Source organism: Xenopus laevis, chromosome 1S, assembly GCF_017654675.1.
Source record: "Xenopus laevis strain J_2021 chromosome 1S, Xenopus_laevis_v10.1, whole genome shotgun sequence".
NCBI classification, from domain to species: domain Eukaryota; kingdom Metazoa; phylum Chordata; class Amphibia; order Anura; family Pipidae; genus Xenopus; species Xenopus laevis.
Window position 1 is genome coordinate 93,972,231 of NC_054372.1, and position 21,224 is coordinate 93,993,454.

The 21,224-nt window shown below is 37.9% G+C and overlaps 1 protein-coding gene across 4 annotated transcripts in view; it reads left to right on the top strand.

Moving 5' to 3' along the window:
* The window catches only part of arhgef18.S (Rho/Rac guanine nucleotide exchange factor 18 S homeolog), a 47,940-nt gene that overhangs the window by 11,963 nt on the left and 14,753 nt on the right, over positions 1–21,224 (top strand). For 3 of the 4 annotated variants that reach the window (XM_018243646.2, XM_018243648.2, XM_018243645.2), the window contains exons 5-14: positions 1,915–2,012; positions 5,346–5,483; positions 7,631–7,881; positions 10,961–11,086; positions 12,514–12,631; positions 14,277–14,525; positions 15,127–15,203; positions 17,618–17,796; positions 18,055–18,146; positions 18,408–18,596. In XM_018243646.2, the coding sequence (XP_018099135.1) occupies positions 1,915–2,012; positions 5,346–5,483; positions 7,631–7,881; positions 10,961–11,086; positions 12,514–12,631; positions 14,277–14,525; positions 15,127–15,203; positions 17,618–17,796; positions 18,055–18,146; positions 18,408–18,596 (1,517 nt within the window). The remainder of the gene's footprint in view (positions 1–1,914; positions 2,013–5,345; positions 5,484–7,630; positions 7,882–10,960; positions 11,087–12,513; positions 12,632–14,276; positions 14,526–15,126; positions 15,204–17,617; positions 17,797–18,054; positions 18,147–18,407; positions 18,597–21,224) is intronic. The other variant, XM_018243647.2, reaches the window with a different exon arrangement.

Consider the following 21,224-nt stretch of genomic DNA (forward strand, 5'->3'; position numbering starts at 1 on the left):
GATATTTTGTTTAATCCTTTTGTACATTTTATTGTTTGACAATACTTGTCTGTCTTGTATAAAAAAAGGCCATTATCTTAAGGGATGAAAACATAATTATGCCTCTTTATAGGTCCCTGGTAAGGCCTCATCTGGAGTATGCAGTGCAGTTTTGGACTCCAGTCCTTAAGAGGGATATAAATGAGCTGGAGAGTGTGCAGAGACGTGCAACTAAATTGGTTAGAGGGATGGAAGACTTAAATTATGAGGGTAGACTGTCAAGGTTGGGGTTGTTTTCTCTGGAAATAAGGCTCTTGCGAGGGGACATGATTACACTTTACAAGTACATTAGAGGACATTATAGACAAATAGCAGGGGACCTTTTTACCCATAAAGTGGATCACTGTACAAGAGGCCACCCCTTTAGACTAGAAGAAAAGAAATTTCATTTGAAGCAACGTAGGGGGTTCTTCACAGTCAGGACATTGAGGTTGTGGAATGCACTGCCGGGTGATGTTGTGATGGCTGATTCAGTTAATGCCTTTTAAGAGTGGCTTGGATGATTTTTTGTATTAACAATCTTAACATAAAGACTCTCTCTCTTGTCTATTTATTCGCTCAGAAACAAGGTACACATATGGGTTCAATTATCCAGAATGCTTCTGAACAGGTGTTTCCATTATTTGGATCACTATACCAGAAGTCTTCTAAAAACTATTTTAAAATTAAATAAACCTATGGATTTATGCAGAGTAGTTACCTTTTGTACAACCTACTGTTTTATTATTACAGAGAGAAAGGAAATAGAGGTATGGGATCAGTTATCCGGATCAGTTATCTGGAAACCCATTATCCAGAAAGCTCAGAATAACGGAAAGGTTGTCTCCCATAGACTACATTATAAACAAATAAGCCAAATCTAAAAATGATTTCCTTTTTCTCTGTAATAATAAAACAGTACCTTGTACTTGAAACTCAAATATTTTTTAATGTTTTTTGACCCAAAGCTGCTAAAATTCTGAATCCAAAAATCTTAAACCTGTCGAATTCATGTAAAAGTCAATGGCAGTTGTGTTTTTAACCTTCATGAATTTTGAAATGTTGAGGCTGGTTTTGCTCGAAAACTTAATAAACCCCAGTTTTTCAAGTGGATTTTCATATGATTCGAACATTTTTAGAGGTTTGTATTTGTAAACTCGAAAAATTTGGTTTTTTTATCCTATTTTTTTCAACCTGAAATATTGGTAAATAAGCCAAATTCGTAAATGCGAGTTAGGTTGTTTAAAGTAAAATATGTCAAAAAAAGGTTTTTTAGTAAATAACCCCCTTAAAGTAATTTGTAATCCGTAATTACAGAAAGCATTCTGCATAACCGATCCTATACCTGTAGTTTTAAAAAAAAAAGTTTTTAAAAATTAGAATAATATTCGTAAAATGGACTGTATGGGAGATGGCGTTGCCATAATTCAGAGCTTTCTGGATAATGGGTTTCTGGAAATTTTACTATGTATTTGCAATACTGTTAACATCATATCTGTACCTAGGTGCCATTTAATCAATATATTTCAAGTGAACATGCATTTTATACAGCTACCAGTTTCTACATTGTTTAAATATACATTCCAGATCCCCTTCTATGATATGGCTAGCCCCACTCCAATACCTTTTTCAGCCTGATTGATTAATAGGGATCATGCCAACCATGATCCCTTCTAGGCTGGAATTACTTTTCTATAAGCACCTTTTGACTTTTCATACCCTGACATTAATCCCTGAATATGGAAATGACAAAAGTATGATTTATTTTTGTATCTGAATTTGGGGGGATTCATATGTGTATGCTTTGCATTCAACTACTAGGGTCTGTGGGTTAGATTCAGAAAAGCTAAATAATTTTTTGAGTGAGGTTTTTTTTCTTTCTTTCTTTTGTACCAGCACAGCAGAGATGGATGACGTAGATTCTGGTTTGTCAAGACTGAAAATGTTCTCTGATGAAAATGTTTCACTTGCTTCTGATTCAGTATTTTTGGAGGGTAAGTTGCAGCCCTTGTAATATATATATATATATATATATATATATATATATATATATATATATATATATATATATATATATATATATAATTACATATTTTTAAAAAAAATATGGAGTCAAATTACAGCATTTCCCTTTTGGCATAAATTCCATATAACCAGCTCTGTTGCAGCTATTTATAAAAGTGCATATGTTAAAGGGATACATGAATTTACACCATAGATGTACATTTCTGAGTAGGAACAGCATCTCCTAAAGCTTAGAAATGTACAGTGTACTTATTATACAGTACATACATTTCTATGCAAGCCCATTCATTTGGTTTGCAATAGTACACCAGGAATAAAAACTTTATTTAAAGTTTAATGCTCATCTTCTCATGTCTCCCTGGAGAAGTTGTGGCAGTGGTGGACTTCGACTGTAAATTGGTCTAACTTGATGTATTAGTTGGCACATTTCTTACCTTTAGTCTTGGTGAGTATAATCCCTAAATTCCATGAAAGCCAGCTGTTAGCTGATAAAATCATTGCTAACATCCCACAGATGCTGCTGAGAAATGCACCAACTAATGTAGCAAATTGTTTAAAGTCTGCACCTGGAATTCTCAGTTACCATACTAAAACCATAAAGCTTCAGTATTAGAGAAACTGACAATAATTAAAACATAAAAAGCGGCCAAAAACGCTTTATTTCTGATGTTAAATCTGAAGCCCCTTAACTGATAAAAATTTGAAAGCTAAACAACCCCTTTAACAGACCTCGAGGAAAACCAAATTCTGTTGCATTGTTTAAAAGGTAATGGTGTTCTGATGCCAACACAGAATTGCCTTTTGGGCAAGGATACAATGCCCAAAATAGCTATATCTTATGGGCAACAATACACCCTTATGTGCCATTGCCCTTCATAATCAGAACCAAAGTACATAAAGGGACAAAGAAAGGCGCCTTTCAGTAGCAATTACATATACAAATAAATTTTATGCATGTATATTAGGAATTACATTTCCTTTCATTGCACAAAAAATATATTTTTGGGTTTAAGGACCCGTTTAGAAAGTTTTTTTTCAGCGAATGATGGTCAGAGTAATAGTGGTTCTTTAGCTATGAATGTTGCAGCTGTGTATCCATGCTGATAGCTGATTAATATTTCCTCTAATATATATGGAAAATCTAGAAGGAGAATAATGTGCTCAACTGCATCTCACACTACTTGCTGGCTTATTTTCAAAGGGGAAGTTCACCTATTGTGAATTGTACTGTGAACAATTCATATGTTATAATCTTTTTAAATCATCATTTCACCTTGGCTTAAGCTGGCCGCAGACGCAAAGTTCCGATCATACGAATCAATGTACGATCGGACTTTCCCATCTCCCGACCTGCCATTCAGATCAAAGTCTTACCATTCCGACCAAATAAAGTAGTTAAAGAACAGATCAGCCGATGTTCTGCCCCTGACTGCAATCATACAATAGACAAAGCTAGTAACAGCTAGTAAAAAATCATACGATCGGCAATACACGCAGAGATATTACCCGCAGCCGACCTGTATGACCGACCAAACGACCGGACGAAAAATCTCGGGACTCCACACACGGTCCGAAAATCGTACGACTCCTTGATTCGTACGATGACATCTTTGCGTCTATGGCCAGCTTTATTGTACTCGCACAGACCAGTGTAAAAAAACCCCCAAAGGTTTGAGACAGATTTCCTTTTACATGTTTATTGTCTGTTTATAAGCCAAATTTAATGGTTACTTAAATGGCTTCTATCACATAAAATTGTTTCCCCCACTGGATGTGTGGGTTTAAAGATCTAGCAAGCACTCCTGCAATGGGAGGAGCCACATTGGGGCAAACCATGTGCATAATGAGGGAGTGCCCTAGCTAGCTTATTATGTGTGCAGCGTAGGATCAATTGAGGCATACCCCAATGCTATGTCAAGCTTAATTGAAAAAGTCCGAATGCCAAAAACTCAAAATGTTTTTGAGATTTATTTAACCCCAAGGATGGAAAAAGTCAGAATCCGAATATCCGGCATCTCAGACCTGCCAAGGTTGTATATAAGTCAATGGAAGAAGGCCCTATGTGGAAGTTTCTGTGTTCTGTGCTTGAATTAACCCAAAAATCAAACTATTTCGGACTTTTTGGGCAAATATCCAAAAGATTTGTACTTTTCGTGAAAAAGCCAGAAAAAATCAACAATTCTGGGGAAAAAACTCTGAAAAAATCGTACAATTTGGATATTAATAAATAAGGTCCAATTATGGATTATAGTTTGGTCGCACTGTTTTTATTGGAATAGTCCGAATAATTCAGATTGTGATAATTAAGGCCCCCCGTGTATGTGTGTTCTTTCCCAGCGTGGAGGTCAGAGGCCTTGCTAGGGAGACTTACTTAAAATACACTATTGTATGCCCAGCAAGATTGGGGGCAACAATTTTTATGTTTATTTTTATGTAATAAGTAAAGGAATACACATTTCTTTTAATGACAAGTAAAAAGAGCACTACTTTGATTCAGTTAATTTGAAATTTTACTTGCACTCTTTTGCAACATTTACTCACATGCACATTTTAACCATTGCTATGTATCATACTTTGCTTTATTACTTTAGTATACTTCACTGTTATGAAGTTTGGAATTTTAGAAAACAGTGCATTGTTCAGTTTGTTAAATTTGTTTCTGAAAAACTTTAAATGCATTTATATCTTACCCATGGGGGTTAATCAATAACAGGTGCAAATTGTGGGCCAGTTTTAGTAAGAGAGAAAAATAAATCCAATTAGGATTTCTGAGTGCACAAATGTAACTGGATAGATCAGAAGTTTATCCCTCATCTAGGGAGCTTCCGTAAGTAAACAAATATGTGTGAATTTTAAAAAAGCATCTGCTTAGAGAGGTAGGGGAATTTTGAAAACCCTACACAAACGGAGCCCATCCAATAAAAACCTATTCTTTAATGAAAAATAATTAAATGTAAAATGTTTAAATTAATTAATAGTGAAAACCATTGACATATAAGGTTCTAGTAACCCATAGCAACCAACCAGAGGGTATCATTTGCTGGTCTGCTATTTAAAATAAAACATCTGATTTCATTGTTTGATTACTGGACCTGTAGCCAATTTTGCACCTCTTGTTATGTTACTCTGATTCTCAGAGGTACCTACAACAAACCTGTACCAATTATTAATATATTTTTTCTTGGATCAATAAATTGTTTTTGAAATTAAATTCTGCTACAGATTTAGTACAAAACATTTTAGCATTGCATGGACCAAATTATTATGAACATTATGTATTCATTCTTGTATTCACGGTTCAGACTCCTATACAAATGTGAAAAGTGAGTTAGAACTCGACGCACTGGAATTTGAGGCAGAATCGTGGAGTTGTGCTGTTGAGCCACAGTATCTCAAGAAGCAGAAGAAAGAGGTGTTAAAGAGACAGGATGTTATTTATGGTGAGAAGCTTTATAATAAGATAATTGTAATACGAACGTATGAAGCTGTTGTCTTGTGAGTGCTACATTGGTATGGGTGGCATAGTGATTCAGTCAGAGCATTGCTAATGTGTACATAACTGCATTTTTGTACCACTAAATGATGAAAATGTATTATTAACCAAGGTTATATTTATGTAAATATAAATATTTATTCTCCTATACATATGTATAAAAGTATCCCTGGTTATTAGGATTCATTAGTAAAGAGTTAAGATACAATATACGTTTCTTTAAGATTTATTCCTACACACAGCAGTGAGAATAAATATTGAACACGTCAATGATTTCTCAGTTAATTTATTTCTAATGGGGCTAGTGACATGAACTTTACACCAGATGTCGGGAACAACCCAAGTAATCCACACATACAAAGAACTCAATCTATACATTGTTATGTGAACGTGGAATGACACAGGGAATAAGTAATGAACAAATGAAGAAAATTAGGTGCAAAAAGGCACTTAAAGCCAAGAAACCTGTGGAAATCTGTCAGTATGTAGAAAGCAAACCTGCCCTTTATCCGTGCATCTAGTCTGATCAGATTAGACCATCAGATCAGATGGTATGGGCTATTTTTCATATAATTGAAGGAAGGATTAATGGAGAAATATAACGGGACATCCTTGATAAGAATCTGCTGCCATCTACCAGGATGCTAAAGATGTAAGGAGGGTGGACATTTCAGCAAGACAAAGATCCCAAATACACAGCCAATGAAACTCTCAAACAGTTTCAGAGAAAGAAAATAAAGCTGCTTGAATGGTCCAGTCAGTCACCCGACTTGATTCCAATCTATAGAAAGAATTGAAGATCAGAGTTCATAGAAGAGGCCCCTGGAACCATCAGCATTTGAAGACCATTTGTGTGGAAGAATGGGCCAAAAACCACACCTGAGCAATGCATATGACTAGTTTCTCCATACAGGAGGTGTCTTGAAACTGTCATTACCAACAAAGGCTTTTAAATACATTTCAGTAAGCATGTTCAATACATATTCCCTGTGTCATTCCACTTTACTAAACATAACTTATGGACTTATTTGTTTTGAGTTCTTTGTATGTTTGGATTACTTGGGTTGTTAACAACATCTGGTATATAAAGCAGTAACCACAACATTCGCTCTACATAAAAGAAGTTAGCATGCTAGCTGTGCCCATGTTTAGCTGTCTTCCATAGACTAAAACAGAGGCAGTGTATGATAAATCTCGAAAATCGAATTCGAATTTTCAAAAAACTCGAGTAGAATTTTAACAATTTCCTAGTTGAATTTGACAGTTTTGGCCATAAAAAAACCTAAAAAAAATTTGAAATTCCAATTTTCACTTCGACCCTTGATAAATCTGCCCTCTAGTGTTAGTAACTTTATTAAACAAAGCAACACACTTGCATTTACCTTGTGTTTAAGTAATTAGAGAGATTGTATGAGTAAAAGTGGCCATACTTTGAAAGATCTGCTAGTTTGGCAAGATCACCAAACCTGTGGACCTTTCTGGGATAGGCCCACCTCTGTCCCAAAGGCCTAACGATAAGATCACTATGGTGAGAATACAGGACATTGGAATTTTTAAAACTGCTCGATTGATATCTGCCCAACTTTCAGTTAGATATCGGTATCAGGTTAGATAAGGGAACATATACAGGCAGATATGTTGCTGAAGGGGCTTAATCGCCAGCTTAAATCTGCCCATGAATGGCCACCTTAAGGGAGAAACAGTGGGATAATGGGCACAGTAAAAAAAATGGTGCACATATAGTTAAATATAATAATGCAAGTATATATTCATTTTATTGCAATCCTGATTAGGTAAATCACATTACTATTTGAATGGCATGCACAGTTACATTGCTCTTTTTATGCCTTTCTGCACAACACATGCCTGCCAGCATGGCACATGTGTGGAAGCACTGGTTTCTGCACCAGAGATGTGCTTATACATTTTTATTGGTGCTCTGCACATGTGCTATGTTTAATCGATGCAGTGTCTGGCATTATTGCTTTCCAAGTATGTATAAATTAGTTTCTTCGATTTGTTATATGGTTGGTTTTAATTCCAGATGATCTCTCTTTGCAAAGAAAACAACAACAAACTTTTTTGTGTTTTCAGAGCTAATGCAGACTGAGATGCACCATGTTAGAACTCTGAAAATCATGCTAAGGGTGTACTCAAGAGCACTCTCGGAAGAGCTGCAGTATGGTTACAAGGATATATACCAGATCTTTCCATGTGTGGATGACCTTCTGGAGCTACATGTCAACTTTTTAGCAAGATTTAAAGAGAGGCGCAAAGAATCTATGGAGGAGGGAAGTGATAAGAATTATGTGATTCAGAAAGTTGGTGATATCCTTGTGCAGCAGGTAAGCACAAAACAAATACTCATTTCTGCTCTCATCATATTATGTCCGCTTATTGGCACCTCCTTGTGAAGTGAGGTTTCCTTTAACTTAGCCATTAGTTAATGTCCATAGATGGAGGGCTGCAAAGGTGGGGGCATGCTGTAGGGGTTAAAGCATTATGGACAACAACATGTTAAGATGTACTGGTAGAAACCCTCCCTGAAGAAAGGAGGGTTATCCCTTTGAAACGTTGAATCTGCTCAATTGGTCATGCTTTTCCAATAAATGGCCCAAAAGTTCCAAGTGAATGAACTATCTTATTCCAGGTTAGGTTAGTTGAAATAATTAAAACGTTAGTATGTCCTGCAGGAGTTTGCTGTACATTTATCGGATGTTTTATCAAGGAACCTGATTTACAGAAAGCTCTGAATGATAAGAAGGCCATCTTCCATAGAGTCCATTTTTAAATTTTTTTAAATTATTTCCTTCTATTCTGTTATAATAAAACAGTACATTCTATTTGATGGTAACTAAGCGGAATCATATTGGTGCCAAAACAGTCCTGTTAGGTTTATGAAATGATTTTAAGCGAACTTCAGGTATGGTAATCCAGATTATGGAAATACCCCTTATACGAAAAAACCCCACTGGTCAAGTATTCTATATAATAGATCCTATGCTTGTTTTATAGCCATAATCACTTTATACGTCACTTTATTTAAGTATGACTTGCTTATAGAAGCCATTGGCATTAAATCAGTTACAAAGAAAATATGTAATTAATGAATAAAGATAAAAGAATACGGGTTTCGCACTGAACGCAAATCCAAAACCAGGCAGCTGTCAGTAGTGTAGGATTCTCAGCTTCGTATACACAAACCAGGGTGTATTTAAATAATGAGAGAACGCAGAAGGGAAAACTTTCATAGCATATCACCAATTATCATACTTTTGGTTATACGCTATAGGAGTTTTTCCTTGTGTGCTCTTTCTCTATATGTAATTAATGCCTATAACAAGGTTTACAACAGGGAAAATCAGTGACAGACTAAGTCCTATTGGCACAGATCGTCTGGCATGCTGTCATCTCACCACCTCCGGGCAGCAGCCAGTTGGTTGCTTGCCCCTGACACCCTATACTTGTTTACCTCGTCTAGTACCATATCTCACTCAACTTCCATGCACAGGTTGCAACCCCCACCCAGGTGCTCCCTAGCAGGCCCAGACTGCTATTCAAAGTAGTCATTTTCAGTACACAGAGGCCCAAAGAGCCCCCCCTCCTACACCCACCAGTCCACTAAATATTGACTATGGCATGTTACAGCAGCCCTCCGGCATTTGCCACAATCCACAAATTGCCTGACCAGTCTTGCATCTACAGCTAGTTCTGGTCCTGAAAAGATCAGATAGGCTGGTGACAAGATTTATATGAAGGGAGCAGCCCACAGAGCTCTAAAGTAATTAATGTTCTTGCTTTTGTCTGCTGAATTGATTCTCATTTGTAAAGCTGCAATCTTAAGAGACCAGACGACTATCCTTCAATGTTGTTTTGATTTAGAATTTATATATCACACTTTCTTTGCTTGTTACTTTATCTTTTATCCACACAGTGTTCATTTAGACCTGTTCCCTGTGCTTTTTAGTAGGAGTTACCTACAAAATATTTTCTAAGCATTGTCACTTTTATGTGTTGTGCAGTGGTTGGCACACCACTTATTTTAAATTTGACTATGTAATATACTTTAACTTACACTTATAAAGCTGCTGCATGTGATCATTGCTCTCAGCTGGAGATGTGTTTCATTAAGCGCAACCACCCATTTTTAGATTTTCTATTTTGACAAATTTGCAATAGAGTTGTTGTAAAATACTACTAAGTACAAAATACTGGGAAATATCAGACATTATTATTTAGAGAAAAATAGACATTTTGTGGCTAACAGTGCATTTTAAATAAGAGCACAAACTATGACCAACGCTTCTCCTCTGTAACTTCTATAATAACAAATACACCATGAAGCACAAGATAGGCCACACTCTGGATTAATATGTAGTTTAATGCAACAGGTTGTGTGCCTAATGCGTTTCGGGAGCAAAGAAGAAATGGAGTTGCTCTCGATACGAATTAGGCACACAGCCTATTGCAGTAATGCATCTGTTGCATCTTCCGTCGCTTCGTATTGTCTTCGAGTCTCTTCACAGACACAAAGCTTGCTGGAGTATGCGCATTTGGGCCAAGTCAGGAATCAGCTTCAACTACGCATGCGCAAGTTATTGTTGAGATCCGAAGACAATACGTGATGGAAGATGATGGCCAGGAGCTCCATTGCACTTCTCTGCATTTAAGGATCCGGCTAATGCACATCACGGAGAGGGAGAGGGGAGGGGGACAATACTAGGAAGTTTAGTGGGGGCTTTTGGTACGGGGGTTAGTTCTCCTTTAAAGTGTTTTGGTGTAGCCCTTTAATGTGCGGAGCTTTAAGGGCTGTGATTTTTGCCTCCCTTAGTGCTTCTGTAGTTGTACCTTTTTTCTTTGTAAATTGACATCTATAACAATAGAAGTGAGCAGATTTATAGGTGATCATCAATAAAAAGGAAGCCAGAAACATAACTTTAGAAAAATTGCTTCATTGATAGCCATGTTTTAAAGTGTGTTTAAACACATTCTTTTTCCTTGTTTGTCTATTGACCTTTCTCCATACAAGCTTGCATTGTATTGGGTTGGAAAAGCAAATGACACACAGTTGTGCTGGTAGGTGGGAAAGAATCTCAAGTTTAAATCCAAAGTAAACCTCTTTTTCTAAAACAATATTTTGGCATATACATGTGGCCACCCTTTAATGGTATAATTAGTTATATCCATATATATTTGGGTTTACCATGGATGCTTTGGTTAATTGACTCCTAGTGATATTGCCCCAAAGTATGTTTTTTTATGACTGTGATGCTTTTAAACTCTGTTGTATTTTAAAATTAATAAATGCATCAGTTGTAACTGTATTATATTTAAAAGGGAAATACTATATTTATCCTGAAACCCAATAAGAGATTCAATTTATACAACTTGTCATGTGTTTTTTGTCGCTGTGGTTCTGCTTAGTTCTCAGGTGACAGTGGTGAGAGGATGAGGGAGAAGTATGGAATCTTTTGCAGTCAGCACAATCAGGCAGTGAGTCGTTATAAGGACCTGTTGCGGGACAGTAAGAAATTCCAAAACCTCATGAAGGTGAGTGTGACAATCTTTGAGATACACAAAGGTTCAACTAGAAACGGCATTAGTGTGGATAATGGGTTGGGTTTTAGCACAATGGGCCATGACAATGTGTGAGGGGCATTTTGTATTCATTGTGATGATCGTGTAGCACAAGTGAAGATCGATATCTTAATGCTTTTGTGGTATTGATTTATTTTGCCTTGCACATTCTCATTCCAATGTGCCACAATCAATGGCAATATGCTATGCATGCCACTAGTTCCAGATGTTGACATGGCTGTGATTTCCCAATTTCAACATTACCACAATAAACCACTACTTAATTCTCCTGTTTTAAAAGTACTTGATCAAAATGTCAGTTAAGGCAATGGTTCAGGTGTCAAATACCATTCATACTAATGCTGCTTAGGTATTTTTATGAGGAATATAATCTCACTACACGTGAACTGATGGACTTTAATAATGCTTAAAAATACAAAATGTATATAATTATTTGATTCAGTGAGTATATTGTATTTTTTAATCTAGGGACTAACAAAAGTTATTTTCTGAATTCTCCAGCGGAAAATAATTAGCACAATTTAAGAATAAAAATTAGCATTTTGGAACATAATATTCTATGTTAAAGTGGACCTGTCACCTACACATAAAAAGCTGCATAATGAAAGTCCTTTGCAAATTAAATATGAAACCCCAAACAATTTTTCATTAAAACATCCATACCTGTTATAAAGGTGTTTGAATATCTAAACTGTCAATCAAATATTACCTGCCCCGCCTCTATGCCCATGGCATAGAGGAGGGGCATTCAATTACTTTCACTTTCCATTCAGCACTTCCTACATGTCACTGCTCTCCTTAAATTCCCCCTTCCCTCCTCAGGCTCTATAATTGTGTAGGGCACTGCACATAGACATCAGGTCCCCCATTCTGGTGCATACACACGATTTTGGGGTGATACACAATTTCCCTTAATAACCGTATCCACAAAATGGCTGCTGCCTGCTTGCTGTGATTGTATAATTCCAAGACAGATGAAACAAAATTTAAATAATAGATACAGTGTAAGTAAAGTTTATTTTGCTCAACTAACATGATAGAAAAGAATTTGAAATTATTTCTTAGGGTGACAAGTCCCCTTTAAACTGTCATTGTATTGGGAATTTTAATTGCACACTTTTAAGAAGTGCTTGAAAGTGTTGTAATCTTTTGGCGCAAACATAAATTTTCAGTAAGAAGTTTTATTACATCCACTGCGCACTGGCACAATCTATTAAAAAATGTGCAATCATTCTTCCACTGCTGGAAGTAGTCGCTAAACCGTTTCCGGTTTTTCAATACAATAATTTTTCTCGTTGTGAATAGTTTTTCTGTTACCGACTTTGATTACATTCCCCACATTGTATTTAACTGTGTATGTGCTCTCTTTCTTTCAATAGAAAATTGGCAATTCTTCTATAGTGAGGCGGCTGGGCATCCAGGAGTGCATTCTTTTGGTGACACAAAGGATTACAAAGTATCCAGTTCTTGTAGAACGTATCATTCAGCATACAGAAGGTATAGGGTCTGTCACAGCCTTCTTGTTGTTAATATGTGAGGCTCTTCTTTGGATTGGTGTGTTTTTTTATTCTCCCACACATTCTTTAAAGGAGAAGAAAAGTAATTTTTCACTTGGCGGTGCCAAATGTTAGGCACCCCCCAAGTGAATATATTTACTTACCTGAAACCCAGGGCCGCTGCTCCTATCAGCAGAAAACTGCACCGGCCCTGGGTTATTCCAGCGAGCACCACAAAGCACTCCTCGTCCGGCTTCTTCTTTCTTCAAATTTCCCGGGGCCGATGCATGCGCAGTCGAATGAAAAAGCAGAATTTTTAGTTAAAGTTCGGCTCTTCAATCTAATGCGCATGTGAAGCTGTGCAAAGAAAGAAGAAGCCAGAAGAGGAGCGATCCGTGGTGCTCGCTGGAATAACCCCGGGCCGGTGCAGTTTTCTGCTGATAGGAGCACCGGGCCAGGGTTTCAGGTAAGGAAAAACCATTCACTTGGGGGTGCCTAATATTTGGCACCCCCAAGTGGTAAACGACTTTCCTTCTCCTTTAATAGAGCCTGCACCCTGGCTGGGGGTAAAAATAGCTTTTTTGTTTTTCTTTTAAATTGCCCATCTGCCAGTGCTACACCACCTGCACCGGGAAACAGCTCCCGGTGCGGGTGGTCATGTCAATTGGAGAGCATGCACATACCGCATTGTTCAGGTTGGTTGTATAACGGGACGTCTCTTTTAGGAAATTCAACTTTTCTATTCTTAACACATTGCAGGGTTACTTACAGCTTCTGCCTGATATCATTGTCCTGCTAAATTATGAAATTTTTGAACAGTTGCTTAACAGACTGAAATTATTTTTCTTTGGGGTAGATCTTTATATCGGTCCAGTAAAAGCTTTGATTTCATTCTAATGAATAGTCCGTGACACTGAAAATTGAGGTGGAGCCTGCAACATGTGTATATATACTAATATACGACCTGTTATTCGGGACCTGGGGTTTTCCAGGCAACAGATCTTTCCGTAATTTGGATCTTCATACCTTAAGTCTACTAGAAAACCATGTAGAAATTAAATAAATCCAATAGGCTGGTTTTGCTTTCAGTAAGGATTCATTATATTTTAGTTTGGACCAAGTACAATGTACTGTTTTATTATTACAGGGAAAAAGGAAATAAATAAAAATTGGATTATTTGGATAAAATGGAATCTATGGCATATGGTCTTTCTGTAATTCTGCATAACTGTTTTCTAGATAACAGATCCCATACCTGTATTAGGGAGAATGTTCAAAATATCTTGGAGCAAGTAGAGGAACATATGCATCCAAAGATACCATGCCGGACTAGCAACCAATCAGTAATTAGATTTTTTTTCCAACCAGCTGCACGTAGAACAGTTAAAGCAAACTGAGATTGGTTGCCATGGAATACGTCATTTTGTATTCAAGCCCGAACTGGCAATCTGTGGATTTTGGCAAATAATAGAGGAGCTGCTGGGAGATGCCATAAACAGTCACTTATTATTGAGCCTCGGGGCTGCTGCTTGGGCCGCTGTGTACTTGAAATGCCAGGGCCTATTTTCAATTCCAGTCCAGGCCTATTTGTATTTTTTGCAAGAATTTTAAGTCAGAAGTTAATAAACAAGATTTGTATTTTGCAGAAGGGACAGAGGATTATGAAGCACTGACACAGGCAATTGCACTTATCAAAAACACTATCACCGATGTGGATTCCCGTGTCCACGAGAGTGAGAAAGTTCATCGCTTGCGGGAAATTATAAGTAAAATGGAGCTTAAATCTTCAGGGAAGCTAAAGAATGGGTTGACATTAACGAAGCAGGATATTCTCCGAAGGCATTTGCTTCATGATGGGGTTCTGTACTGGAAAACTGCCTCAGGCCGTTTAAAAGGTAGGGCAAGTAACTCAACAGAAGTCTTTGCAAACTACTGTTTCACATTTCAATTAACTTTACAAATAAAGAAAAAATTAAATGAAGCTTGTTTTAGTAGAACCAGAAGCTTGTGATTTTATCACTTGTGGTTTAAATAGAGAGAGCATAAGGTCAGAGTACACAAAGGGGTCTTCCTCCGTAGACACTGCTTATCCCCAACACTAGTTCAGATATGATTGGAATAATTTTAACTGTGGAGAAGCCAGAAAAACCCAATAGAAAAAAAATACAGGTAGAGCAACAGCTCAAATCACTAAGAAGCCTTAGCACCATATCTGTACAGAAAAGAGACAATCTTCAGAGATGATGCAATTAGCACTTTTTAACTGGATTTAAATAACTGTCTTTATACTTCTGCATCTAAGTGCATGCAAAATCTTTAATTTCAGGACAGCTGTGTGGATTTTAAATGATGCAATCTGTACTCATGTTTTATTATCCTTTTTGGTAGAGACTGCAAAACATCAATTTGTAGCAGTATATATTTATATATAAATCGTCATATGATGATAGTTGTGTTTTATTCACATTTCTTTACTGTTTTCTTTTCATTCTCTAGACATCCTTGCTGTTTTGCTTACTGATAACTTGCTTCTGCTACAAGAGAAAGACCAGAAATACGCCTTATCTCCTGTGGTAAGGAAAATAGAATTGAGCAGAAACATCAAAAACGAAAGGGTTTCAAATGCATTTAAAGATGATTTATTAATATGATGTGTTAACCTGCAGGGTGAAAGTTGGGTGTTTTTATTTCAGAATCTCCTTTATCATAATTTATAGAAATAAACTACAGTAGAACCTTGATTTTACTATTTCCTGGGCTTCACGTCAAAGCAGTATAAATTCCAGGAAAACGTAAAATCTAAGAAAGAAAAAATGCAAGTTGCCTGAATAAAAAATAGGACTGTTTCTTTCTACACAACAGGGAAATTATTATTAATTTCTCAGTAATATATTTCTAATGCGACAATTGACATGAAATTTACACAAGATGGCTGTAACAACCGAAGCATTGTTTAGGTGTGATTTTATCCCATTTATCCCATATCAAACTGTCCATAGATTTTCCATTGGATTCAAGTCCGGTGATTGACTGGGTCATTCTAGTAGCTTTATTTTCTTTCTCTGAAACTAATTGAGAGTTTCCTTGGTTGTGTGTTTCTGATCATTGTCTTGCTGAAATGTTCACTCTCGTTTCATCTTCAGCATCCTGGTAGATGGCAGCAGATTCTTGTCAAGAATGTCACTGTACATTTCCTTTCTTCAATAATATGAAGTCTGCCAGTACCATATGAAAAACAGACCCACACCATGATGTAGCCACCTCTAAACTGTTAATATGGTGTTTTTGGGGTGCTGTGCAGTGACATTTCGATTTTGGTCTCATCTGACCAGAATATATTCTCCTAGAATTTCATTGGCTTGTCCAAATGTTGCGCAGCAAACTTTAAACAAGCTTCAACTTGCTTTTTCTTTAGCAGTGGAGTCTTGCGCAATGGGTGTGCATAGAGTGCATGGTTGAGTGCATTACTTATTGTTTTCTTTAAAACACCTGTAGCTCCTAATTCAATGTCTTTCTGAAGCTCTTTGCGAGTGATCTTTGGCTCTTGGACAACTCTTCTGATTATTCTTTTGACTCCTCTGTCAGAAATCTTGCGAGGAGAACCTGGTCATGGATGATTTAGGGCAGGGGTGTCCAAACTGCGGCCCAGTTTGGTTCCCGAGGAAACGTCATGTTGCAAAGGATATAGGAGGAGGGGGGACTCTTCCTATTGCCCAGTTAGTTATAATAATATAATAATAAGTCTAATTAATATCCAGGTGTCCATTATTCCAGTGTATAGCTCCATCTGGTTATCCAACTGGCATTGTAGTTCTTTTCTGTGTATTTCCTTTACTTTTACAAATCAAACATGTTTGTGTATTTCATGTGTGGCCCCAGACAATTTTTCTTTTTCGAATGTGGCCCTGCGAGCCAAAAGTTTGGACACCCCTGATTTAGGGTGAAATTATGTTCTTTCACATCCGGATTATGGCCCCAACAATGTTCACAGGAACATTCAGAAGTCTGTAACCAATGGCATCAGTAAATGTTTGTTGTGTATTACCTTCGTAACGAGAAACCTTTTTATAGGCCATTAATTAGGGCTAAACAAGCTGATCTTAATTTTTACAGGATTGCTTTCAGACTGATTTCAGCAGGTTTCTTGGCTTTCCATGCCTTTTTTGCACCTCCTTTTCTTGATGTATTCAATACTGATTCCCTGTGTCATCCCACTATATTACACATAACTTTATTTATGGACTTGTTTGTTTTTCTTTGTGTGTGTGGATTACTTGGGTTGTTACCAACATCTGGTGTAAATGTCATGTCCGGCAAAAAACCGTTTAAATTGCATGTTCACACAAAAAAACGTGAGGAGATACAGGCAACAAAATCCTCATGTGTTCTTACACTAATAAACAGTAGGGTTTTCTAGTCTTGCTGGGTCCAGACAGCATGACATGTAAATATGCAGGCTAACCTTACCAAACCACCATGGCAAATCTCGTTCAGTGTTTTACATATCATACTATATTCAATGATCAGCACTCCCTTCTGTGTTTTTTACATCATGGCACACCATCTGTGTTCCAACATTTTGGCCCTCCTTGCACCTTGACCAGGGAGACCACATCATCGGACAATACTGTACCATGATGTAATAATAAAAAAGACACTTGAACACAGATGTTTTGTTTCTATAAAACAGTCCTTGAACAATTTTGCTATTAGCAACATTCCCAAACATAAAAATCACCCTCTGCTTTTGCATATGTTTTTTTTGAGAGAGCAGCACCATAATAGCTAGTGGGGTGCCAAATTGCAGACCTGGCTGCAGATATATAGTGCTATAGGGGGTGGATGTTGTGAGATAAAATTCACAACTGTAATAAACTGTAGTACAGTTGTTGTATTTCTTTTTCACATTGAGTAATTTTTGCACAGAGATTTGTAGCCTGTAAAATGTTGGTATTGTGACACCTTTCTCTTGTTCTCGGCCATGCAGGATAACAAAACACCTATGATTTCCCTTCAAAAACTGATTGTCCGTGAGGTGGCTAATGAGGAAAAAGCCATGTTCTTGATCAGTGCTTCAAACACAGGAGCAGAGATGTATGAAATACACACTAACTCCAAAGAAGAGCGAAATCTATGGATGACTTTAATTCGCGGGGCTGTGGAGAGGTAGCATTTTTTTTCATTTCCCCATAGCCTTTGTGTATTATAAATTGATTAAGTTAAGGGTGATAAAATAGGTTGAAACGATAGCAGCAACATAGGGTAATAGTTGTAAGGTAATCTGTGCCTTTCCTGGTAGAGCTCCCACTTTCTCTTGTAGTCATATTATTGCATATTCTTATAGAAGTTATTATGTTTGTGATGCCTGCCAGTTCAAAATAGAATATTGCTACACCTTGCAGCAAAAATGTTTTCTCTTTGTAGTTGCCCCATACAAGATACAGAAATCCTGAATGAGGCAGAAGAAGAAAAGAAACTCTTTACTGAAAGAGCTGCTAAAATAAAAGAGTTTCAAGGTAATGCTGATAAACATAAGTAATTCTCTGAAATGTGCTACATTGTACAGCTATAGCGTCTATGTGGGACATCATTCCACCAAAAACCATCAATGCCATTTCCTACAGTCTATTGTTTAAATGTCATTCTTTATTCTTTTTCGGAGTTCCTTTAACAAGGAACAATGTATTTATGTGCTTGATACCCACATGATGTGGTGGAACTGCTTTCTAGTTCTTATCTCTTTTATGATAACCTGTTAATTAATTTCACCCACACAGTAAGCCTAAATCAGAAAGACTGTGCCATTGTTCAGTCCCTAAATGAGAAGTTGCAGACATGCATAGAGATGGCGGAATTATATGGCTATGAAGACTTTTCTCCGGAACAAAGGATAACTTTGCTTCCCAGAGCTGACACTGATGAAAACTTTGAAGGGAAAGGCATCCTGCAATCCGCAGTCACGACAGGTATACATCACCTATCAGAAGTCAAAGCTATTACTTTAAATGTATCTTGACCTTTATATCAGGTTTCTACATATGCTCTTGATTTCTAAAGTACATGTTTTCACCCCACATTCAGCCCTACTTTCACACAATGGCCCCAACTCATCACAAATTGCTGTATTGTCCTGTAATGACAGCCTCTGGGGCAGGTGAAGATTATTGCTGCAAATGACAATCAAATGAGAAGCAGTATCTGTAAATGGTAGAAATAAATTACTGATGTGTTGATAGATTTTGGAAATTCTCACACACTGGTTTATCTAACAAGCCTATATGTATACACACATGCATACTTAATAACACACGGCTATGTGTGTGTATAGATAGCTAAATAGATAGATGTATGCTAACAAAACCGATGTCCAATACAGGTGAGTGTTCAGTGTATTCCTACTGACTGCATTAGTATATCCTCTTTTGTGCATAGTGAATGCCTGCCTCCTTAGTGCAACTGCACTGGGGCTGATTCTTGGACTGTAGTGTTCCAAACAAATATCTCCTATCTATGTTTTTGCCTTTATACCATATGTCTTGTTAGAAGCAAAAAGAAAAAAATATGGGGGGGTGTGGCCACCAGCTTCATGCGAGAGGACGCACTTTAGCTTATCTCCACTCCATTGGTCTCAATCCGTGATACCTAATAGCCAAAACACTGCCATTATGGATCCTACAAAGCAAGATCGGCAACCATTGCCACAGAGGACACTCATGGGACTCACCAAAGCTCAAAGACGAGCGTCGGAAGCCGCAACAACTCTTGAGTGCTACGCACGCGAAGACGGGCAAGATGGCGCTGAGGCCTTGTCGGAGAACTCTGCTTCTGTTTCAATGGGGCCTGTGGAGGGGCCTACACTAGCGGACATCCTCGCTGACATAAAAAGCAAGCGGGATGCCTGTACTGGACTTATTACATCCAAGGTGGATGAAATTAAAGTCGAATATGCAAAACTAAGGGAAAGGGCTGCTGCTGCCGAGCAACGGGTCAGCGACCTTGAAGATACTCCCGGGCCTGTCCCTACTCAAGTAAGAGAATTACAAACGGCTGTTCATGCTCGGCAAAGCAAAGTAGATGACCTCGAAAACTGCTTGAGGCGGAATAACATCAGACTGCTTGGATTCCCTGAAAGGGTGGAAGGTGAGTCCCCAGAGAACTTTGTTCAACAATGGCTAATCACTATGTTTGGGGCTGACTCTCTCACTGCTACGTTTTCAATAGAAAGAGCCCATCGGGTACCTATGTGAGTTCCTCCCCCATGTGCTCCAGCTAGACCCCTCATTGCCAGGGTACTGAATGCAAGGGAACCAGGACAAAATTCTAGCCATGGCCCGCACTAAAGGCCAATTGCCATACGAGAATTTGAACATTGCCATTTACCCAGACTACTCCCTAGAGGTTCAAAGGCAATGGGGTAAATTCAATGAGGTGAAGAAGAAGCTGCAGGAGGAGAAGATTATCTATGCCATGCTATACCCGGCTAAGTTGCGGGTCACTATGGAAGGGAAGGCACATTTTTTTGTTTTGCCAGAAGAAGCAATCATGTGGCTAGTAGGCACAAACCATGGAGATTGGATATGGTGAGCAGATCTTGATGGAGCAACGGTTCTTGTTTGGGTTTAACCCCCTTTTTTTTCCCTTTACTGTTGATATATAATATGTGACAGCAGTTTTGTGATGACACAATGCAGCCACCAACGGAAAACAAATTAGACATGATGTCACTAACACTACGCATTTCAGGAGCCACCGGAGTGGCTTCTTTCCTCTCGCCTGTCTTTGGCTTACTTATGGTATTGGCCAAGACAGCCTAGCTGGTTAACATCAACATCTGCACCCCCATGCATCACTGGAATGATGTTCGCAGAACCAGTTTGTATTGTTCCCCTCACGTTGGAGGAGGTAGTTTGGGTACATTCTGCTTTGTTTTGTTTCTAAGCAGAACGGGTGGGAAAGGACAGTTGGACACTCAAAAGCGCTATCATAAGAGTGAATTTCAGCAACAGCAACCATATGGGCCTGGGTTTGTTTATAGTTCGGCCAAAACCAAGTTACACAGGCAGTCTGAACAGAGAGAAATACACGAACGCATAAAGATAAATAGTCAAATGGTTATATTACTGTACTTCGCACAACGTAAATGTATACTATGTCTTTTACAATATTGAGCTTGAATGTTAGTGCTGAATGATCCAATTAAGTGTAGGCTTGTTTTAGACTACATCAAGAAACAACATTCTGATGTGATATTTTTACAAGAAACCCACCTCACAGGAGGCAAATTAGCATCTCTAAAGAAGCTATGGGTTGGTTGGTCTTATCATTCAGCTTACTCTACTTATACAGCAGGTACCACGGTCCTAATTATGAAAACATTAAACTTCCAGCTCTTTACCATTAAGACGGACCCCAGGGGCAAGTTTGTATTCATACACTGTCGTATCAATGCTTCAGTATTCATGCTTTTCTACCTCTCACTTTCCCGTATAGACTTGATCTTCCTTTTTAAGGGACTTCTGGCAGGACTAAAACAGGTGGTTTATCTGCCGCGTGGCATTTCAGATTATGCTTCTTTACTTGCCACCTGGGAGGCC